Consider the following 17,767-nt stretch of genomic DNA (forward strand, 5'->3'; position numbering starts at 1 on the left):
TACTGGATTTTTGTTACAGCCCCAGCGTCACATGGAGCGCCCCTACTTCAACCAGGGGCGGGCTCAGCCGGATGAAAATGTGAGCATTGATCAGCGCGCGGCGTGATGTGCGCCTAAATATGCGCTGCTTTGGATGAAAGCTTGTTGTGCCGTTAATAAGGGGAAAGTCTCTGGGCGTGTCCTGTGCTAGAAGTACCACAGAGTAAAAATACTCACTTCTACTCAGAGTCATGCATTCAAAATGAGGAAAAGTACAAAAGTATTAGCATCAAAGTACAAAAAGTGAAAGTATGCATTACGCAGAACGGCCCATTCCAGTTTTATGTGTATTATTGGAATATAATGTGTACATCACTTTAATGTTGCTTCCCTTTTAAGTACTTTATAAACAGCTGGTTAGTTCAGCCAATAATAATGCATCATTAGTTATTTGTGTCATGAAGCTCTTTCTGCAAAGTCACTTGTAACTAAATTTAAAGTTAAGTACAATATCCCTCTGAGATGTATGAAGTCGCAAGTATCTACAATTGTACTTTAGTGCAGTACTTGAGTAAAAGTACTTAGTTACTTTCTATCACTGGTTAGAAATACCACTATAATATTCCAAAATAGACTTCATGAGTGTGGTCAATATTTAATAACTTTCTCCTGCTTTATGATGTTTTTCCTGTATTGTAAGGACAGTATAATATCAGTTGGAGCCTGCATGTTTGTGGTGCATTGTATAGAGTTTTTAATAACATTTTCCTGCTCTGTGGCATTTTTACTGACCAAGCTGTCGTTGTTAAATCCAAAATATTCTTATGCAGTCTTTTATTATCTATGCCAACATTTTTTTTATCCATAATAACAGTGTTATAATGTACTTACACTAATAATTAGTGTGCCTGTGCTACTGAAGGCAGTTTACAGGAATATTTAAGGGTACTTTTTCTTTAATGTCCTTTGTCATAATCACAATAAGCTGTCATTAACACTGTGGTGTGTTTCTCATAGCCTTTATGATGGTGTCACCTGCTCTGATGTCATTTTAACACTTCTAGAAAGTTCCCGTAGATTTATAGTTGATCTGTGTAACTTAAAATTGATTTTTGCTGTTCTGATTTTGTTGTAGTTCTGCAGTGATTTCCCTGCAAAATGTCCTACAGGTTGCTGTAACTGTCAATACACACATCCAAACAGACAAGCATGACAGTATTTGTGTTGTGATTGAAAGCCATATTCTGACCTTCCTTCTATTATTCAACACTTTCCGTAACCAGCAGTGGCAAAATGAAGCAAACGTTATTTATCCAATTCTTGCTCATCGTGACATGAAACGCCTTCCACGTGCCTCCGCTAATCCAATATGCTTTCATTTCCATTGCTTTATTATTGGATTTTGCATCTCGGCAGCCACCCACAGGCAAACCTGCAACACCACTGTCTGGTTCAGCAGACTTGATTACTGTAATATGCTAACCAGCTTCTATAGGCTCCATCTGCAGGCAGAGAGAGTGTTATTATTCACCAGGTGCAGGTAGGCCACGCAGCTCTGCTCTCACCGGTTCCTCGCAAACCCTACAGAGAAGATTAGGATTTAATTCTGGGCCTGAATGGACCAGACCAAGCCACCGAAGACTAGAAGTAGTTAGAATATGACTACACTTCATCGCTGCCAAGATCTGTGTCAGGGTGCCAGTCAGCAAAGGACAGACCGCTTTGACAAACAGCATTAAATCATGACTGTTGCATTTAATTACCCTGTGCAGCTAAAGCATAAAGATCTCCATCAGGAGCGAAGCTTTGGTTGCAGCTGAAGCTACAGTGTTTAAACGGTTTACTTGGAGCTAACTACAGCTAACAGCAGCTATCTGAACTGTTCAGACGTGTCTGCTTGCTTGCCAGCGAGTTTTGATGTGCTCTCAATGGCAACACAGCTGAGTCAGTGTGTGGATATTTTTTCAGATTTCTATTTTTATTTCCATTTTCCAACTTAGCTGAGCTACCCTGCAAACTTTCCTTCTATCTCAGCAATAAAAATTAGCATCTGCGAAATTCCCCCTGCTTGTGAAACACTATTTTTGATCTCATGCCATGATTATAATATCATTATAATGTTCACATCCACATATTGCATTGCCATTTCTTCTGTTACAGGGCAAATACCGTCTTTTCACTTCACTACTGGGGAGCAGAGGTTCACAGACAATTTTCTAATCTTGCTCAAGGGCACTCCAGCAGAGCAGGGGCTTCATTTCTTGAACTCTGACCTTCCCTCCAGGTCACCAGAATCCCCTTTACATTATTTTTAACTCATTATTTTTGCCGCTCAGGTACAACTTGCATTTATTAATCGAGGTCGCTCCTCTTTTGGAGTACAGGGGAGGCCCGTCGGGACAGCCGTGTCCATAGCAACAGAGGATTATCATTTCTGTGGATGAGCTACGGAGCCGTGGTTACGTAAAGTGATCGGTCTTGGAGGCATCTCTGATGCTGCTGTGCTCAAGTAAACTCTGTCGTCCTCAGCCCATACGGCTGCAGACCTTCCTGCTTGGTTGCATATAAATGCAAACATGAAATAAACAGCCTGCCCAGAAAACTAAATAACACCCAGCAGGAGAAGAAGTGCTCAGATCTCTTACTTCAGTAAATGTAGGAAAACCACAAAGTAGAGATACTCTGTTACCTGTAAAAGTACAAAAGCATTAGCATAAAATACACTTAACTTACCAAAAGTAAAAGAAGCCCACTCCGGACACAGAAAGGCCCATTTCTGAATAATTTACTGTATATTACATGATTGGATTGTAACTGCTGATGTATTGATGTGTACAATATTTTACTTTTTACTTAATATTTATTGTACTACTTTATATACTGCTGGGTAGCTTGTGACTTTCCTTCTGGGGATCAATAAAGTCTTATCTTAACCTAGAATAATACATCATTTTTGTTGTTGTTGTTATTAATCTGAGTCTGAAAAGCAAATAGTAACTAAGGTTATTAAATAAATGCGGTGAAGTGACAAGTACAATATTTGCCACTGAATTATGGTGGAGTAGAGTAACCAGAAAGTACCTCAAAATTGTACTTAAGTTTCTTTCCACCACTCCTAACTTTTGCCTTCAAATCACACCTTTTTCTTTCTCCATTTTTTGATAACTCCTGAGCAGAAGTCTAAACAAACTGGAACACAACTGGCCTGCTGGAGAGACTGTGGAGAGACCGTGGCAGACCAGACTCATGTCTTCTGGTCCTGCCCTCCCATCCAGATTTTCTGGAGGGAAGTGGCTAAAATTATCTCAAAGGTACAACGATGTATCATTTTCAGCCCTCTTTCTTGGAAATATTTCTCATGGACAGTTAAATAGAGCTGATAATTACCTTTTCAAGGTTCTGCAGGCAGCAAGTAAAAAAGCCATTACGAAATGTTGGCTCCAGAGAAACGCCCCCACCAGTGATATCTTTGTTAATAAAGTAAAACAATTACATGTCCTTGAGCAAATGACATACTCAATCCGACTTCAAAAAGATCTGGGTGAGAAACGATGGCAGAAATGGACTGTTTATTTGGCCAATGAGTGACTGTAAATGTGACAATGTTATGTGTCTTAAATGTATGTGATGCACATAAAGGATAATTTATCCTTTGGATGTATTGACTATAGCCCCGGACCCTGACTGTTTGTTCAGTTGTTATTTGCTTTATGGAAAAAATAAAAAAAAATACCAATAAATAAAGAGTTAAAAAGTTGTCAGTGACTGTTTAAAAAGTATGAAAAAAATAAATCAGTATCCATCCTTAAAAATAACATGTGTCCACTGCCATGTTTTATGCATAGCTTTGCGGGCCTGAACTTAGCCACAACTGGCTTCAGGTTAAATGCTAACAGCATGCTAACATGCTCACATAGCAACACTAACATGCTGATATTTAATCAGGTTAACCATTTTCGTTTTAATTCATCCAACACATGCTGAGATATTTGAGTCTTTACCAAAGTGGTGGGCAGTGCTCGCATTGCTAAGAGAATAAAAACTACTCTCTCTGTTGTTAATTGAGCAAATGTAACCAATACAAGACATATGATAGCTATACTTCTTTACAGATAAGTTTCAAATGGCTAACAACCTTAGCAATCCTCTCATCATATTCATAAAGACAATGCACAGAGTTCACACTTTTTTCTGTCAGAGAGCACAAATTGGTCTCGGACATCTGCATCTGCACTGTTTGTCTGTGGGCTTCTGCTGATGCAGACATGCATAAAACACTCAAACATGTGTGTGTGTGTGTGTGTGAGAGAGAGTGCGTCCAGAGCAGTGATGTCAAAGCAGGGATTAGATTGGCTTATACTGCCCCGAGCAGCACATTTGCAATTCAGTGAACATCACACTCGGCTTGCCAAATCGCTGATTATGTTAGTTTAACTATTTTGCATCCATGGGAGTTACCATCGTCGCTTTCCATTTCAGGTTTATATACAGCGTGGGCAGCTAGAAGTCCTTTTATTTGGAGCATGATGCCTTTAAAAGCATCTGTATCAAAGTACCTAACATGGCTCTGGCTAAAAACACAGATCCTGAGTAATGATGTTCCAAAAATACATAATGTTTTCAGCCAGGGGCTGGAAAAGGAGCAGCAATCAGGCTAGAAAGTCAACAGGCGAGTGTGTACGGCTTGCGCAAACTACCGCTCTGCTACCACAGCAGACACATCACACACAGGCTGTGGACCAGACCTCTTGCAGTACACACACAACTGGCTGTTAGTGGTTTGAGAAGGGAAGCCGTCATCTCACCCAGCACGGTCCCACATGAGTCAGGCACAGCGTGCAGACAAAGCAGGCAGACCTCAGCGTCATAAAGAGGCTAGAAAACACTTCTAAACATCTCACAGTGCATTTCTTAGCATTTCATGGGACTGAACGGCAACGGCCTCCATTAATCAGTGTTATTATGCGAATTAAGCCTTTTTTTTTTGCATGTTTGCTTGCCTGTGTTTAAAAATGAGATGCAAAATCTTTCCACGATGCCGTGAAACTGCAGCGTTTAAGAGAGAAAAGAGAGCAAAAGGAGCCATAAAGAGTTCTTGTTAAAAAGAAGCAGAGTCAAGGCTTCTTACAGTCGAGCCAGTTAGTCTAAAACTTTCCATCAAAGCCTCGCTGAGCTGCATGGAGTAATTACCTCTCACACAGCAACAGCTCCCAGGCCTTATTAATGACACTGTTTGTGTGTGCATGCGTGTGTGTGTGTGCAAAGGTGCATGTAGTGCACACGCACACACACAAAGTAGATGAGTTTGCCTCCACGTCTTGGTCAGGCAGAGTGTGCGTTTCTGTGTGTGTGCCTATAAAGTAACAGCACCCTGGAGCGTCCTGCTTTTCAGACATAAACCAGCTTGCCGGAGTGATAAACCGAGAAATGTTGTTATGACGGGTCGCTCCTGCTCTCTGCTGTCCTGATGACGGCAGGGAGAAGCCCACCCAATGTGCTGTTCCAGAGCGTCTGGGTAAAAATAGGCCGTTTCAAAGACTAATACTAAACCAAACTGGAAAGCACCCAGAGCAAGAAAACCTCCACGAGCGCTGAACAATCCTCCAGCCTGCTGCTGCACCTGAACGCATCGTTCCTATCATCTTCAAACGTAGGTTAAAATGGTTTCCTGATCCTGAAAACACATTTTTACACATGCAGATCAAGTCTTACAGCTCATCCTGAGGGGAGCAGGATTATCTGGACCAAATGATGACCCAGTCCATCAAATAGTTGTGGAGATAATTGAGTCTGGACCATCGAGCCGTGCAGCTAGCATGGCGAAAAACAAAGTTCTGCTTCACAAATGTGTTTACATTATGTGCTTTTCCATCATTTCTGCTGTTTTGGTGAAAAAATGTAGAGCTTTTACTTCTCTTTGGCCTCCAGCTATTATTTACATGACACCATATGACAGGTCTCATAAAACATGACAAGGGGCTCGGAGATGATTCTGCTTTTTCATAAGTTCCAAAAATGTTGGAAAACACTGGTTTAATACTTAACTACTTTTTTTTTTACAAGCTTCTCATGTTATGTTTAAGGAAGAAGAGTTAAAAGTAACTCAGAAATAGCACAAATGTAGTAAAGCAGAAGTAGCATAAAATGGAAATACTCAAATAAAATACAAGAAGATCACAACTGAACTTAAGTACTTGAGTAAATGTACTTAGTTGCTTTCCACAACTGCTGATGTTCAGTTCATAACCTCACAACCACTCCCAGTCATATGGGGCACTGAAAGGGGTGAAAAAACTTCTTTTTAGCCCATGATTTATGTTTGATTGGATGTCCTGGTTGCTCGGGGGACTGAATCACATGTTTTCAGAGGTCAAACCAGCTCATGATCTCTGTTGCATATATGGTATTTCCTGTTACTCCTCAGCAGACACGGCATATACAGTCCGAGCTCCTGACACGGATAAACCTGTGTATCATCCCGACTTTGTTTAGTCACGTTGTCGACCTTTAGTGTGACCAGTCAAGTTTTATTTTCATTTTTCTGGACATTTTCTGAATTTTATTTATGAGCCACACTGCCTCAAGGAGCTGCTAAGCCTGAAAGAATTCCTTAAGTCTGGGTCTTAGTGTCTTATGATGGCCTAACTGCTGTTTTAAATACTTTTTCTTGGAAAACAGTGACTCTATTTGCCATGTTTTGGTATGAAAATGAGTTAATTTAATTATAAAGCAGAAAATCTGCTCTTGGATCAGTATTTGTATCATCTTTCAAAATCAACCTCGACCCAGTGTAGTAAAAACGCCCAAAAGTTTGATTAATATTCCCAAATCAATCCAACAATGTTAGAGGCTTTTAAGTTATGTGAACAGGAGCTGAATGAAGCTCTTTGCTGGCAGGAAAAAAACGACAAACTGCAGAAACAGATTGATGAAATAAAGCGTCTGTAACCAGCGTCGTAACTAATGTCATCTAACTTTCCAGCGTGAAAGTTCAACGGTCTCTTCCAGCGTTACTCATGACCGAACTGAGAGTTATAAATCTCTCACTCACTGCAGATTTAAAATGTCTAAATAACGTACACCCTGATGTTTCCACATCTCACCACATCATGAGATGGTTGTATTTTTCCAGGGAAGGCTTGAAATGGAGGGCCCGGGCAGCCAGTAAAACTTATTTGGGCATGCAGTCCCTGAGCCCTGCCAGTAGCGTAAAGCAGGAGACATAAAACCCCCAAAACCTGAAGTAGACAAACTTTGTTAAGTGTTCATAAAATATCTCTGGCTGGGGAACTTTTGATGGCGAGATTAAGAAAGAGGGGAGAGCTCCTTTTAAAACGGGGTCCTGCTCTGCTTCTAATGTTATCCTGTGGTTTACAGCTGCCTCATAAATATCCTTAAATGTGAGCTTAAATCTGATTCTGCCTGCCCAGGGAGGTCAGAGGTCAGGCTCAGTGTACCTGGAGCTGACAGGGATTTTATTCACTGGGTAGTACAAGCACTTTAACAGAAATACATCCATCAAGGTTACATTACAGCATAGCACACTGTATCAGCTCTCTACAGTGGCCTCAACAACACCCTCAATGGAATAAAGTGGAAATTGTCAATAGCATGAGCGCTATTGCTCTGCTAATAACAGGTGTGTAAATGACAGTTTTGTAAAAGAATGAAAATGATTCATTTAGTGCCTGAACTCTCGGTTTACGACTCACTAGAGAAAGCCAGCGAGTGTTAATCAGAGAGGAGATAAAAGAGATATGATTTCTATTCTAACAAGAAGGAGCGCAGCTTAATCACATTATAATGGAAGGGAGCGGCTCGTGATCAGACTGAAAAGGGACGTATTATTACTATCACACAATGAGGAACACTTCATGGTTTCAAGAGTGAGTGACTGGCCAAGAGATTTTGCACATGCAAGGACTTTTGCTTCCTGGGCTAAAAACAGCACAAAAATAGAAACTGTACACACACAAAAACACATTATCTGCATGATGCTGCTGATAATAGCCACTATTAAGTTGCTTATAATTATTGCCAGTAGTTGTGGGAGGACTTTTCATTACCCCACAATGATGCCTTGAGGATGTATATGGACACAAAACTCTTTTTTTTAATTTGTACATATTTAAAATTAAAAAAAAAAGGAAACTCAAATATAGTAAGTGGAGAATGACACCTGAAACACTGTGCACTAAATATTGATTTGCTCCTCAATTATTATTATCACTTATTTTAGCAAGCCTAGCAAGATTGGTTACCTCTGAAATTATTTTTAGTCTTGATTATTTTTTCAAATGTAACAGTTATACTATGGTTTAAGAGATATAAAAAAAAAGTTACCATAAAATCCATCGATGACAAAACATAAAGGAATAATAATAATAATGATAATAATAATAATAAAACAGCATAATCATCAACCTGCACTGTAACAGAAGGACAAGTAGCATTTTTTATTATCTTAGCATGATCATGCTAGCGTACAAGCCTACGCAGTCAGGTGACCTACGAAGTTTCATACAAAATGTAAAAAAGGGTTTAGTCCAATGTTAATATTAGTGTTGGTGTTACTGTAACACACGACAAACTGGCAGTATTTTCAGTTCAACTCAGTTTGTACAACGCTGCCACCTTGTGGACACGTAGGTAAATGACACCGCGCATGGAAACGTATCTATGGACGCTGGTGGTGCGGCTACGTGTTTGCGTCATCATTATGCGTCTGTCTGTCCAGTCACCACAACGTGATAAAAACATGGGGAGGCAGTTAGGTTGACATTTAACTATTGTTTATCGAAATTCACTTCACACTGAATGCGACGTTTGTGAGCGAAAGTGTATCTTTTAATCACGTTAGCAACTCATAGTGAGTTAGCCTCAGATCGGGTTAGCTAGCTTTACTCGCACCGCTACTTGTCGGTTGTTTTACTAGCTTTCAGCCTGCTAACAGCATGGATAACACGGAGGAAAATGCGGTTGAGCTCCACGGAGATGAGGAAATCATTGAAGTAATCGACCTAAACGATACGGAACCTGGCCCTGGTGGGTAGAAAACGGTTTACAACTCTTGAGTCACGTTTACCTTTAACAAAACCCGTGATAATCTGTGCCAGGCTCGATGTTTGCCTCTGGTAGCTGAAATGAGACTCCATCCAGACGTCCATCTTTATTAACTTCCTTTCTCTCTCGCTGTCAGATGATTTGGCTGATGACTTGGAGGACGTTGACTTTGAAGACTCTGCAAACGCAGATGATGAAGGCTGGGAGACCGAGGACGAGATGGAGGCAGAGGCAGAGCAGGATGACAGCGAGCTCACCTTCTCCAAACACACCGGTAGCACCTTGCCTTGGGTTTACGCCCTTATTATGAGCCAGTTTTAGTCCCTTCTCTTTCAAATTGTTCATCCCCTCCTTGGTCCAGGTTCAGTGTTTTGTGTCAGTTTGGATCCTGCTACGAACAGCATGGCAGTGACAGGAGGAGAGGATGATAAGGCCTACGTTTGGAGGGTGAGCGATGGAGAAGTGCTGTTGGAGTGTACAGGTGAGTGGTAAAGACTGATGGCTGCAGGTACACCTGCCGTTAGTTCATTCTGCAGCTGTGTAAATGCTGTCTGTCCACACTTGTGTTCACCGGTCGGTCCAGACTAAAGAGAGAGCAAGAATGACTGGAAACCACCTCGTGTTTTTCCTATTTTGGTTGGCAAAGAACTAAACTAAACTTGCGGCTAATCTGACTAAATATACATCGATTCAGGTTGTTGACATCAACTTTGTATGTGATTGACAAAACTGACGTTTAAAATGACTGAGTTTGTTGTTACTAGGCAACAGAAAGGTGGCGTCACAGCCTCTGACAGTGACTGAGAAGAAGTCCTTTTCTAAAAGTTCCGTTTTCTTTGTTTACACAGAATTGATACTGAGTTCTGATCCAATATCAGTGTGTCATTGATGAGCTGTGTGCCCCACTGTGTGGAAGAGACCGGGATCTTTCGTTCATGTTTATGGCAACTTGACTTAAACATTGCTTTCCTAACTTTGTAAAACAAATGTAATAACATAATATAAATTTACTAAATTGTTATTATTAAGATAATAACTCCTGCACCAGTAACTCTGTGGGCATCCCTGCTTAGACTGCTGCCCCCGCGACCCGGCGCCAGATAAGCGGAAGAAAATGGATGGATGGAATTAACAGGAATTTTAGATGCAGAAACAAATTAAATTTAAATTCTGTGAGAAAACAACACAACTGCAGCAAAAGAGAACAAAATGTCAGCAGGGAGCCTCCTGGATTTGTGGACGGCGTCCTCTGACCATTGTGGGGTGTTTAAGTTCCTGTGTTGTCAATAAAGTTAATGAAAGTAATACAAAAGTAAAACAAAAATGTGCCAAAAATGACCACTTGAGGCTGGACATAGACCTCCATATTAAAATGCTCAACTATACAGCAGAAATAATCACGTTAACAGTCTGGAACAAAAACAGTATTGGTCTCTATAGCTGATGTCTCTGTTCATGACAACTGTACGGGGGTGAATTTTCATATAACTCACTTGGTCAAAATCTATGAAGACTTTTATGGGCGTGGCTCGATGTTGTCCCTGCTGGTGGGAATGTCCAGAATATCCAATATCGGATCAGGATCTGCACGAAAGTAATTCACGAAACATACAAAAAAATCTTTTCCCTTCGTGTCCTCAGGTCACAAAGACTCTGTGACGTGCGCCCTGTTCAGCCACGACTCCTCCCTGGTGGCGACGGGTGATATGAGCGGCATGATTAAAGTTTGGAAAGTTGGAACCAAAGAGGAGATCTGGTCCTTCGAAGTGGGAGATCTGGAGGTGAGAGCTGCAGCACAGAGAGCGTGTGTTTGAGAGTCTAATCCGCAAATGCTGCATCAGCCAGAATGTGTATTTGTGTGACTGTTTAGTTTGTGCATCTGTAAGCACTTGCGTAAAGCTTTTTATTGGAGCTGAAGGGATTTATGAGGAAATAAGAGACCGCTCAGACTGAGAATTTGCGGTCTTGTGGAGGAAGTGAATGATTAGACATTCTCCCCTTCCTCAACCACCACTGCTGAGTTGCCCTTTAGCAAGGCACAAGCCACAATAATTATAAGACCAGCTCACTGGCCGCTAATAGAAAACTGGAGTGGAAATTGGAGCGAAAAATCTGTGTGCTTGTGTGCAACATAGCTATTAATTCGTGGCTGTCTGCCCTGCTTCCTCCTCAGTGGTTGGAGTGGCATCCCTGCGCCCCGGTGCTGCTGGCGGGAACAGACGACGGCAACATGTGGATGTGGAAGATCCCCTCGGGCGACTGTAAAACCTTCCAGAGTTCTGCATGCCAAGCCACCAGCGGCAAAGTCCTTCCTGATGGTGAGAGATGAGAAAACAACACACTAAGTCACTCACAAACGTCAGTTACAAGATGCTTTACAGGGCTTACAATTACAATTAAAAGCTTTGCAGGATACTGAACTCTTGATTCTGGCCTCAAAACACACGCTAAAACAAATCTCTCTAAATAAAGGTGGACGACGTCTGTCATGACGTCACACCCCCTTTTTACAGCATCAAATAACTAATTACAGCCAAACTTGTCAGAAAAATGAACAAACATGGAGGGGGTGGGGTTTATGGCGTGTACTGCAGCCAGCCACCAGGGGGCGATGGAGATGTTGTGATGCCGCTTTTGTCGTACATCTTCATACACAGTTGTTGGTTAAAACAGATGATCTTGATTAAAAAAACACGGTCTTTTAAAGTCTTGTGGAAACAATGCAGTTATTGTACTTTGAAGTGAAATGTGTAGATTTTTTGAAACTTTTCTCCAGGTAAACGAGCCGTGGTGGGTTATGAGGACGGAACGGTACGCGTGTGGGATTTAAAGCAGGGAAACGCTATCCATGTCATTAAAGGTGAGTCTGGCAGCTTCATCCTTCTGTTCTCTCCACATTTTAAGCTTTTAGTAGAGTTATTTACTGTCAGGGCAACAATCGACAAGACTCATCAAATTACAGTCATAACAACAAGAACTAATTTCACAGTCGTTGGCCTTGATTTTAAAGTCTATAAGCAGCATTAGTGAGAAAATCCACATTGCTGTTGCATTCATGGTTCGTCTTGTTCAACAGGTCAGGACGGACACCAGGGGGCGCTGACCTGCCTGGCGTGCAACAAGGATGGCTCTTTGGTGCTGACGGGTTCAGTGGACGGTCGTGCCAAGCTCATCAACACCACCACAGGGAAGGTGGGTGTCAGAACGACGTAGTAAAAGATAGAGAAGAAGGTTTGTTGTAGTTGCATTCTCTGTAAGACTAAAGTGTTCTCTGTCGGCTGCCGATGTGTGTTTTATGGTTGTGTGTGTGTGTGTGAAGGTGGTCGGCTCATTCTCTGTGGATGGAGGCAAAGCCAAAGGATCAAAAGACGAAGAAGAATCCAACTCTGTCGAATCTGTGGGATTCTGCAACATGTGAGTTGTGAAGCATTGTGAACGTTGATGAACATCACCAGCTGAATAAAGTAATTAGAACTCTCATGTAGTTGAATCAAGATGAAGTGGACATTGGATTGCAGAGAAGTTTCTATGTATTGTTATCAGGTGAATTCAGGGGAGAGAGCAGAGAGTGGATGTATAATACAAGAAGGAATCCTGAATCTCATCTTCAGACATACTGAGCTGCACAGTGCTGCTCCAGTTTAAATGTTTCATCTCTCTCGTGCTTTCCAGCCTGCCTCTTATAGCTGTGGCGTACCTGGAAGGGACTCTGGCCATATACGACCTCTCCACACAGGTCCTGCGGCACAGGTGCCAACACGAGGTAACAAGCAGCAGAAAGAGGGAGAGTTACTTTCATTTGCATTTACAGTCTTAACTCTGTGTCCTGTATGGAGGGCACAACCTCGAGCAACCGCTTCTGGTGCCATCGGTGGGGTCCAGTTAAGTTGATGTTGCTTGAGTGCAGATCATGTCTTAACATGATGACACAAAGAGTCATGTTTCTGGTCACCAGGTGAATTTAAGTCCAATAATCACACTTTTAGCTCTGTTTTTTGGGAACGATCTGGCCCTTTCGCTGCTAAATGAGTGTTCACCAGCTGGTCGCTAACTATGTTTGTTGCTGTTTGCTGCTGAGCAGGTGTGTACAGAAGGTTTTTCGTGCTTTTCAGCCAGCTCTGTGAGAGCGTTGAGAATGAACCAAAACAGCAAAGCAATGAGCTCAAACTCAATATTGTCGTTATAAAGACATGAATTATAGATGCTGTAACGGACAGTTTGGCAAACATTTCCATCAGTCCAACTTGTTTAAACACAGTGTCTGACTGACATTGTGCTGGTTAGCTACATAACCGCTGTCAAAACAGGTTGAGCTGCTGTTCACACCTAAAACCCCTCTCTGTGTTCCTACAGGCTGGCATTGTTCACCTGCAGTGGGAGGAGTCTTCTTCTGTGGTGTCCACTTGCTGTTTAGACGGAGCGTTGCGCTTATGGGACGCTCGTTCTGGCAGCATGGTGTCCGAGTACCGCGGCCACACTGCGGAGATCCTCGACTTCACCATCAACAAGTAAGAACGTTCTTCACGGAGATACCTGGTCCTCTATCGTGATAGTTGGGTTCTTCATTCGTGGCCTCTTTTTTTTTTTCCATCTGTCCTTCAGGGAAGCGTCTGTCGCAGTAACGGCTTCAGGAGACAACCGGGCGAAAGTTTTCTGCCTCCAAAGACCTGATCGATAAAGACAGCAGGAGCGAGAGGAGAGGAAATACGTCAGACTTTTTACGATCAGACTTTTTCAATACTGGAGAACGTGTTTCCTCTCTGCTCAGGATTTTAAAATGCCGTGTGGTCTCACCATCTTATACGCCTTTCACATCTGATTCTTAAAAACAAGATGTTCCTCGTTTCTTTCCTCTCAGTCTGCTCTTTTTGAAGAACCTGACAGAGTAAACAGAGAAAAGAAAAATTAAAGAGTGATACATTACAAGTTTTTTTTTTTGTTAACATCCCCTTTGCTGTTCTGCCCAAAATGCTTTTGACATAAAACATGAGACCGAAAGAGGAATTTCCTTTGGTCTCAGTTCTAATTTTAAGGGTCTAATTCAAAGGGTGTGTTGGTGTGGTCTTCCAGCTTTCAGACTTACCGTCTATTCAGGCGAATTTTTTGATGTAAACTCAAATGTAAATAACAAAAAATAAATATACTTTCTTCTGGGTAACCATGACAATTCATTTTCAACAAGGTGTCATTTGTGACTGATGTCCACACCACCACTTCAAACAATTAAACCTCATCTGCATCTGAGAAATAGTTTATACCGACATCTATTTTTGTCTCTGTTTATCAGTTTAGACAAGGTGAAGCACTGAAGTGGTCACTTCGTGGGTCACGCTGACATGCAGAGGGCTGAGAAAAATATGCAATCTACTGGAAATATCTTTCTGAATACAAGTGGGCTATTTCCTTGTTTAGACTGTCATTTGAGTCATTTTTAACTCGAATCGTTTTTTTTGTTTTATCACATAAGAGTAGAAGGAGGAGATGAGTCAGTCCGGAGACGACAGCACATTTAAGCAAGTAAAACTGCAGCACAGATATGATTAAAGGTAGAAAATCGTAAATGTGAAGGAGGTGAGTGCCGCCATAATGGAGCCGCTTAAAGTGTTACTCTTATTTTGAAAGTGTGCATGTATAACAAAAATGAATGCAGTGCTTTATGATCAATTCGTCAATATTTGCATTAACTCACTGTGAAATAGTCGAGCAGTATTGTGGAACAACATGCTACAAACGCGCTTTTTCTATTTTTAGTAGAAATATTGAAATTGCTTTAAGCTTTACAGCAGAACTAACAGGACCGGAGCTGCAACAGTGGAGCCACTGCTGTCAGTTTTATTGGTAACTTCAAATGTATATTTCAGTAGAGAGTTTTCTATGCGTCTCTATGTGTTTTAGAATTGTTTTCCAGCCTGATGGCAGTAAAGTCGCGAGGGGAAAAACACAGAATCTTCCTCATGAAAAGCGTCCAATATGTTCCTGAAATAAAACCTGAACCCAGCAGATGACCGCGACGCTGTCGAGCAATTATGCTTTTTATGAAACAAGTGGATGTTGTTGACTGTGCGAAATAGAGCTATCATGACTCTTTACTGCCCTGACTCATCTTCCCTACAATCTGGAAATACATTAGCTCCACAGCCACTTTGTTGCTTGTTGCTATGTCAGTGCTTTAATACAGGCAAGCTGCTGCTCATATTTATGTAGGGTGTTTGCATGTTTCCTATGCATGTTGAAGAAAAAGTGTCTACATGTATGTTGTCCAAACACCTCTGCTGCTTCAAGGCCAAAACCCATCCTTTTCCTTGCACTCTGTTGTTGTTCTACTATTTCTCTGCCCTCTGGTCCTCCTCAACAAGGAGGACAAACATCGGTATCCTGTGCACAAGTGCTTCTTCCTTGTACCTGGATTCTCAGCTCACACAGTCATTGTACACGTCTTCATGTGCACATGTGTGCATGCATAGCTCATCCAGACAGGAAGGCAGTAAAATACTCGCACGCACAAGCATATTTGTGCGCTTCTTGCAAGCCGTGAAAACACTGCTGAGTCTGGTAAAGTCGGAAGATGGAGCAAAAAATCAAAGAAAGATTTTGTTGCGCAAATCTCATCCAACAGTGTTTCAGCCGCAGTGTTTCATGCAGCTGCAATGGATCAGGGAAAATAACACCTGTCAAGTGTGGCGTTCAGTGGCAACAGGATATTTTCCACACAGCAGTGTGTTTGGCCTCAAAGGTTAGTGGCCTAAAGGATTATCACCTTTAGACCTCAACACAGCTGAAGCCTGATCCATTAAACTGCAGATCATATTCTCCGAGGGCTGCTGTGCAGACAACAGATGCCGAACAAATCGGCTGAGCAGGGAGAGGCAGGTGCTGATGCCAAGGTAAACACGTCTGGAGGAAGGGGAGGCGAACCCATTAAAAATGCATCTGTCTCAGAAAAACCAGCTCACGCTAAAAAACATTTTGCAGCATTTCAAGGGAGATCAGGATGAAAACAGACTGACGGTACTTAACATGACTGATACTTTTACAGTGGCAATAATGAAAAATACTAGTTATAAAACAAGTGAGCACATTTCTAAAAAAAAAAAAAAGCTGTTGAAATATCTGAAATTGCTGAGCTCGAGAAAACTGAAGTACTCAAAACACAAATACTGAAAGTGAGTGAGGAATGAGAGTCAACACCGGCAGGGGAAATGTCAGCTAGCTAAAGCTACCGCAGTCAAACACAGCAGTCCTTCAGTAAATCCCCCCTTCATAACCGTTCAGACGTTCAGGTTTCGTTGAGGCGCTTTCAGAGACGCGTTGATCCAACTGCACGGCCATTTTGGAGGGCGTAGTTTGTGGTGCTTTTGAATTGTATTTGCTAATACACAGCAGCTTTTCTGTTATTTAGCCTCTCCTCAGTGATACACATGGGGTGGACAAATATTAGCTTACATTTTAGCAACATGTACCAAATAAACTGGGAAATGAGTGTATTTTAATCTATATTTTATACTCGACTTACAGTGGTTGGCTCATTTTTTGGCCTGTTTGAGTTTAGGTCACTAACTGGGAGCAACAAAGTGGCGTCATACGTTAGCTAACGTTAGCCAGCTTGACAAAAAAAAGCTTTGAGCTTCTCTGCCAGCAGAGTTCTGACTGAATGTGCCTTTAATTAATAACATCATATTCAATTTTTCCACTGTGTATATATATATAAAAAAACAAGATTATACCTTTGATGTAGGCCTACTGGTAAGTGGCGGGCTGTTCCAGGAAAGCCAAGATGCTCCGTCTCCTCCTTTGTAATGTGAAGATGTTGTGGTTTCACGTCCAGCTTGTCCTCCCTGCGTAGTGTCTTCCCAGATGCTCCTACACTCAGGAACGTTTCTGTTTAAAACCATTATCTGACTGGAGCTTGTCCATGTCTGCCGGCACCAGGTCTGCTCCGGGCTATCAGCGAAGGAGGCGTCCGTGTTTGGCTAAAAACAGGGGTCAGCGCCGGCCCTCCATCCACAGCTGTGTTTAAATACCAGACACGTGTGACAGCTGTTATGAATTAAGACGTACACACGGTTGTATGTATATGTTTAGGTCAGTCTTGGGCCAAATAAAAGGAGCAAATACATCTTAGCATTTGTTTTAACCTACTTCGAGCATGGTATGGCTGTACCTGACAGGCTTTATGCAGGCTGTCAGGTGCATTGACAACAGATTGATTACTAAAATTACTTCTGACGCCAGAATAAGTGAGAAGTTATTTTGTCTTGTGATTCTCAAAAAATGAAATAAATACAATGTAAGTTTACACAGAAAGTAGCTCTAGGTACGTCTATGGCTGGTTTTAAACAACTAAGAGCTTTAGCATTAGCTTAATCGCTCCGCGCAGTCACAGTAGCTCCTCCAAAAGCAACAATTTGCTGTTTTTACATCACTGTTTGTATTTTAATTAAACAAAAAAGATAAAAAATGCTAACAATTGAGCTTTAGAAGTTTTGATATTCTAATTTTGTCACTTTAGACAAACAGGCTAGCTTTTTTAATGTTCTTCCACTCAGTCTTGGCGCTAAGCTAACTGTCTGCAGATAGCATCTGTGCTATCTGACAGTTTTCTGTGTAGACGTGCAGAAGCTGAACTGTTGGTACGCAGATTATTTGTGAAAGAGCTTTGGGTTTTATTTGATTATAAAGTTAGGGGACAAGAACATCCTGTTTTTCTCAACTTATTGGCAACAAT

At 41.7% G+C, this 17,767-nt stretch overlaps 1 protein-coding gene across 1 annotated transcript; it reads left to right on the top strand.

The window, feature by feature from the left end:
- Positions 1-8,712: 8,712 nt before the first annotated feature.
- On the top strand, positions 8,713-14,197 carry LOC121627415 (angio-associated, migratory cell protein). The gene is made up of 11 exons (XM_041966316.1): positions 8,713-9,024; positions 9,179-9,316; positions 9,404-9,523; positions 10,684-10,823; positions 11,216-11,360; positions 11,819-11,902; positions 12,119-12,234; positions 12,362-12,456; positions 12,715-12,805; positions 13,396-13,550; positions 13,645-14,197. The coding sequence occupies exons 1-11, from the start codon at positions 8,934-8,936 to the stop codon at positions 13,718-13,720; spliced, it is 1,251 nt and encodes a 416-aa protein (XP_041822250.1). The 5' UTR covers positions 8,713-8,933; the 3' UTR covers positions 13,721-14,197.
- Positions 14,198-17,767: the final 3,570 nt, after the last annotated feature.

Source organism: Chelmon rostratus, chromosome 24, assembly GCF_017976325.1.
Source record: "Chelmon rostratus isolate fCheRos1 chromosome 24, fCheRos1.pri, whole genome shotgun sequence".
Classification (NCBI taxonomy): domain Eukaryota; kingdom Metazoa; phylum Chordata; class Actinopteri; order Chaetodontiformes; family Chaetodontidae; genus Chelmon; species Chelmon rostratus.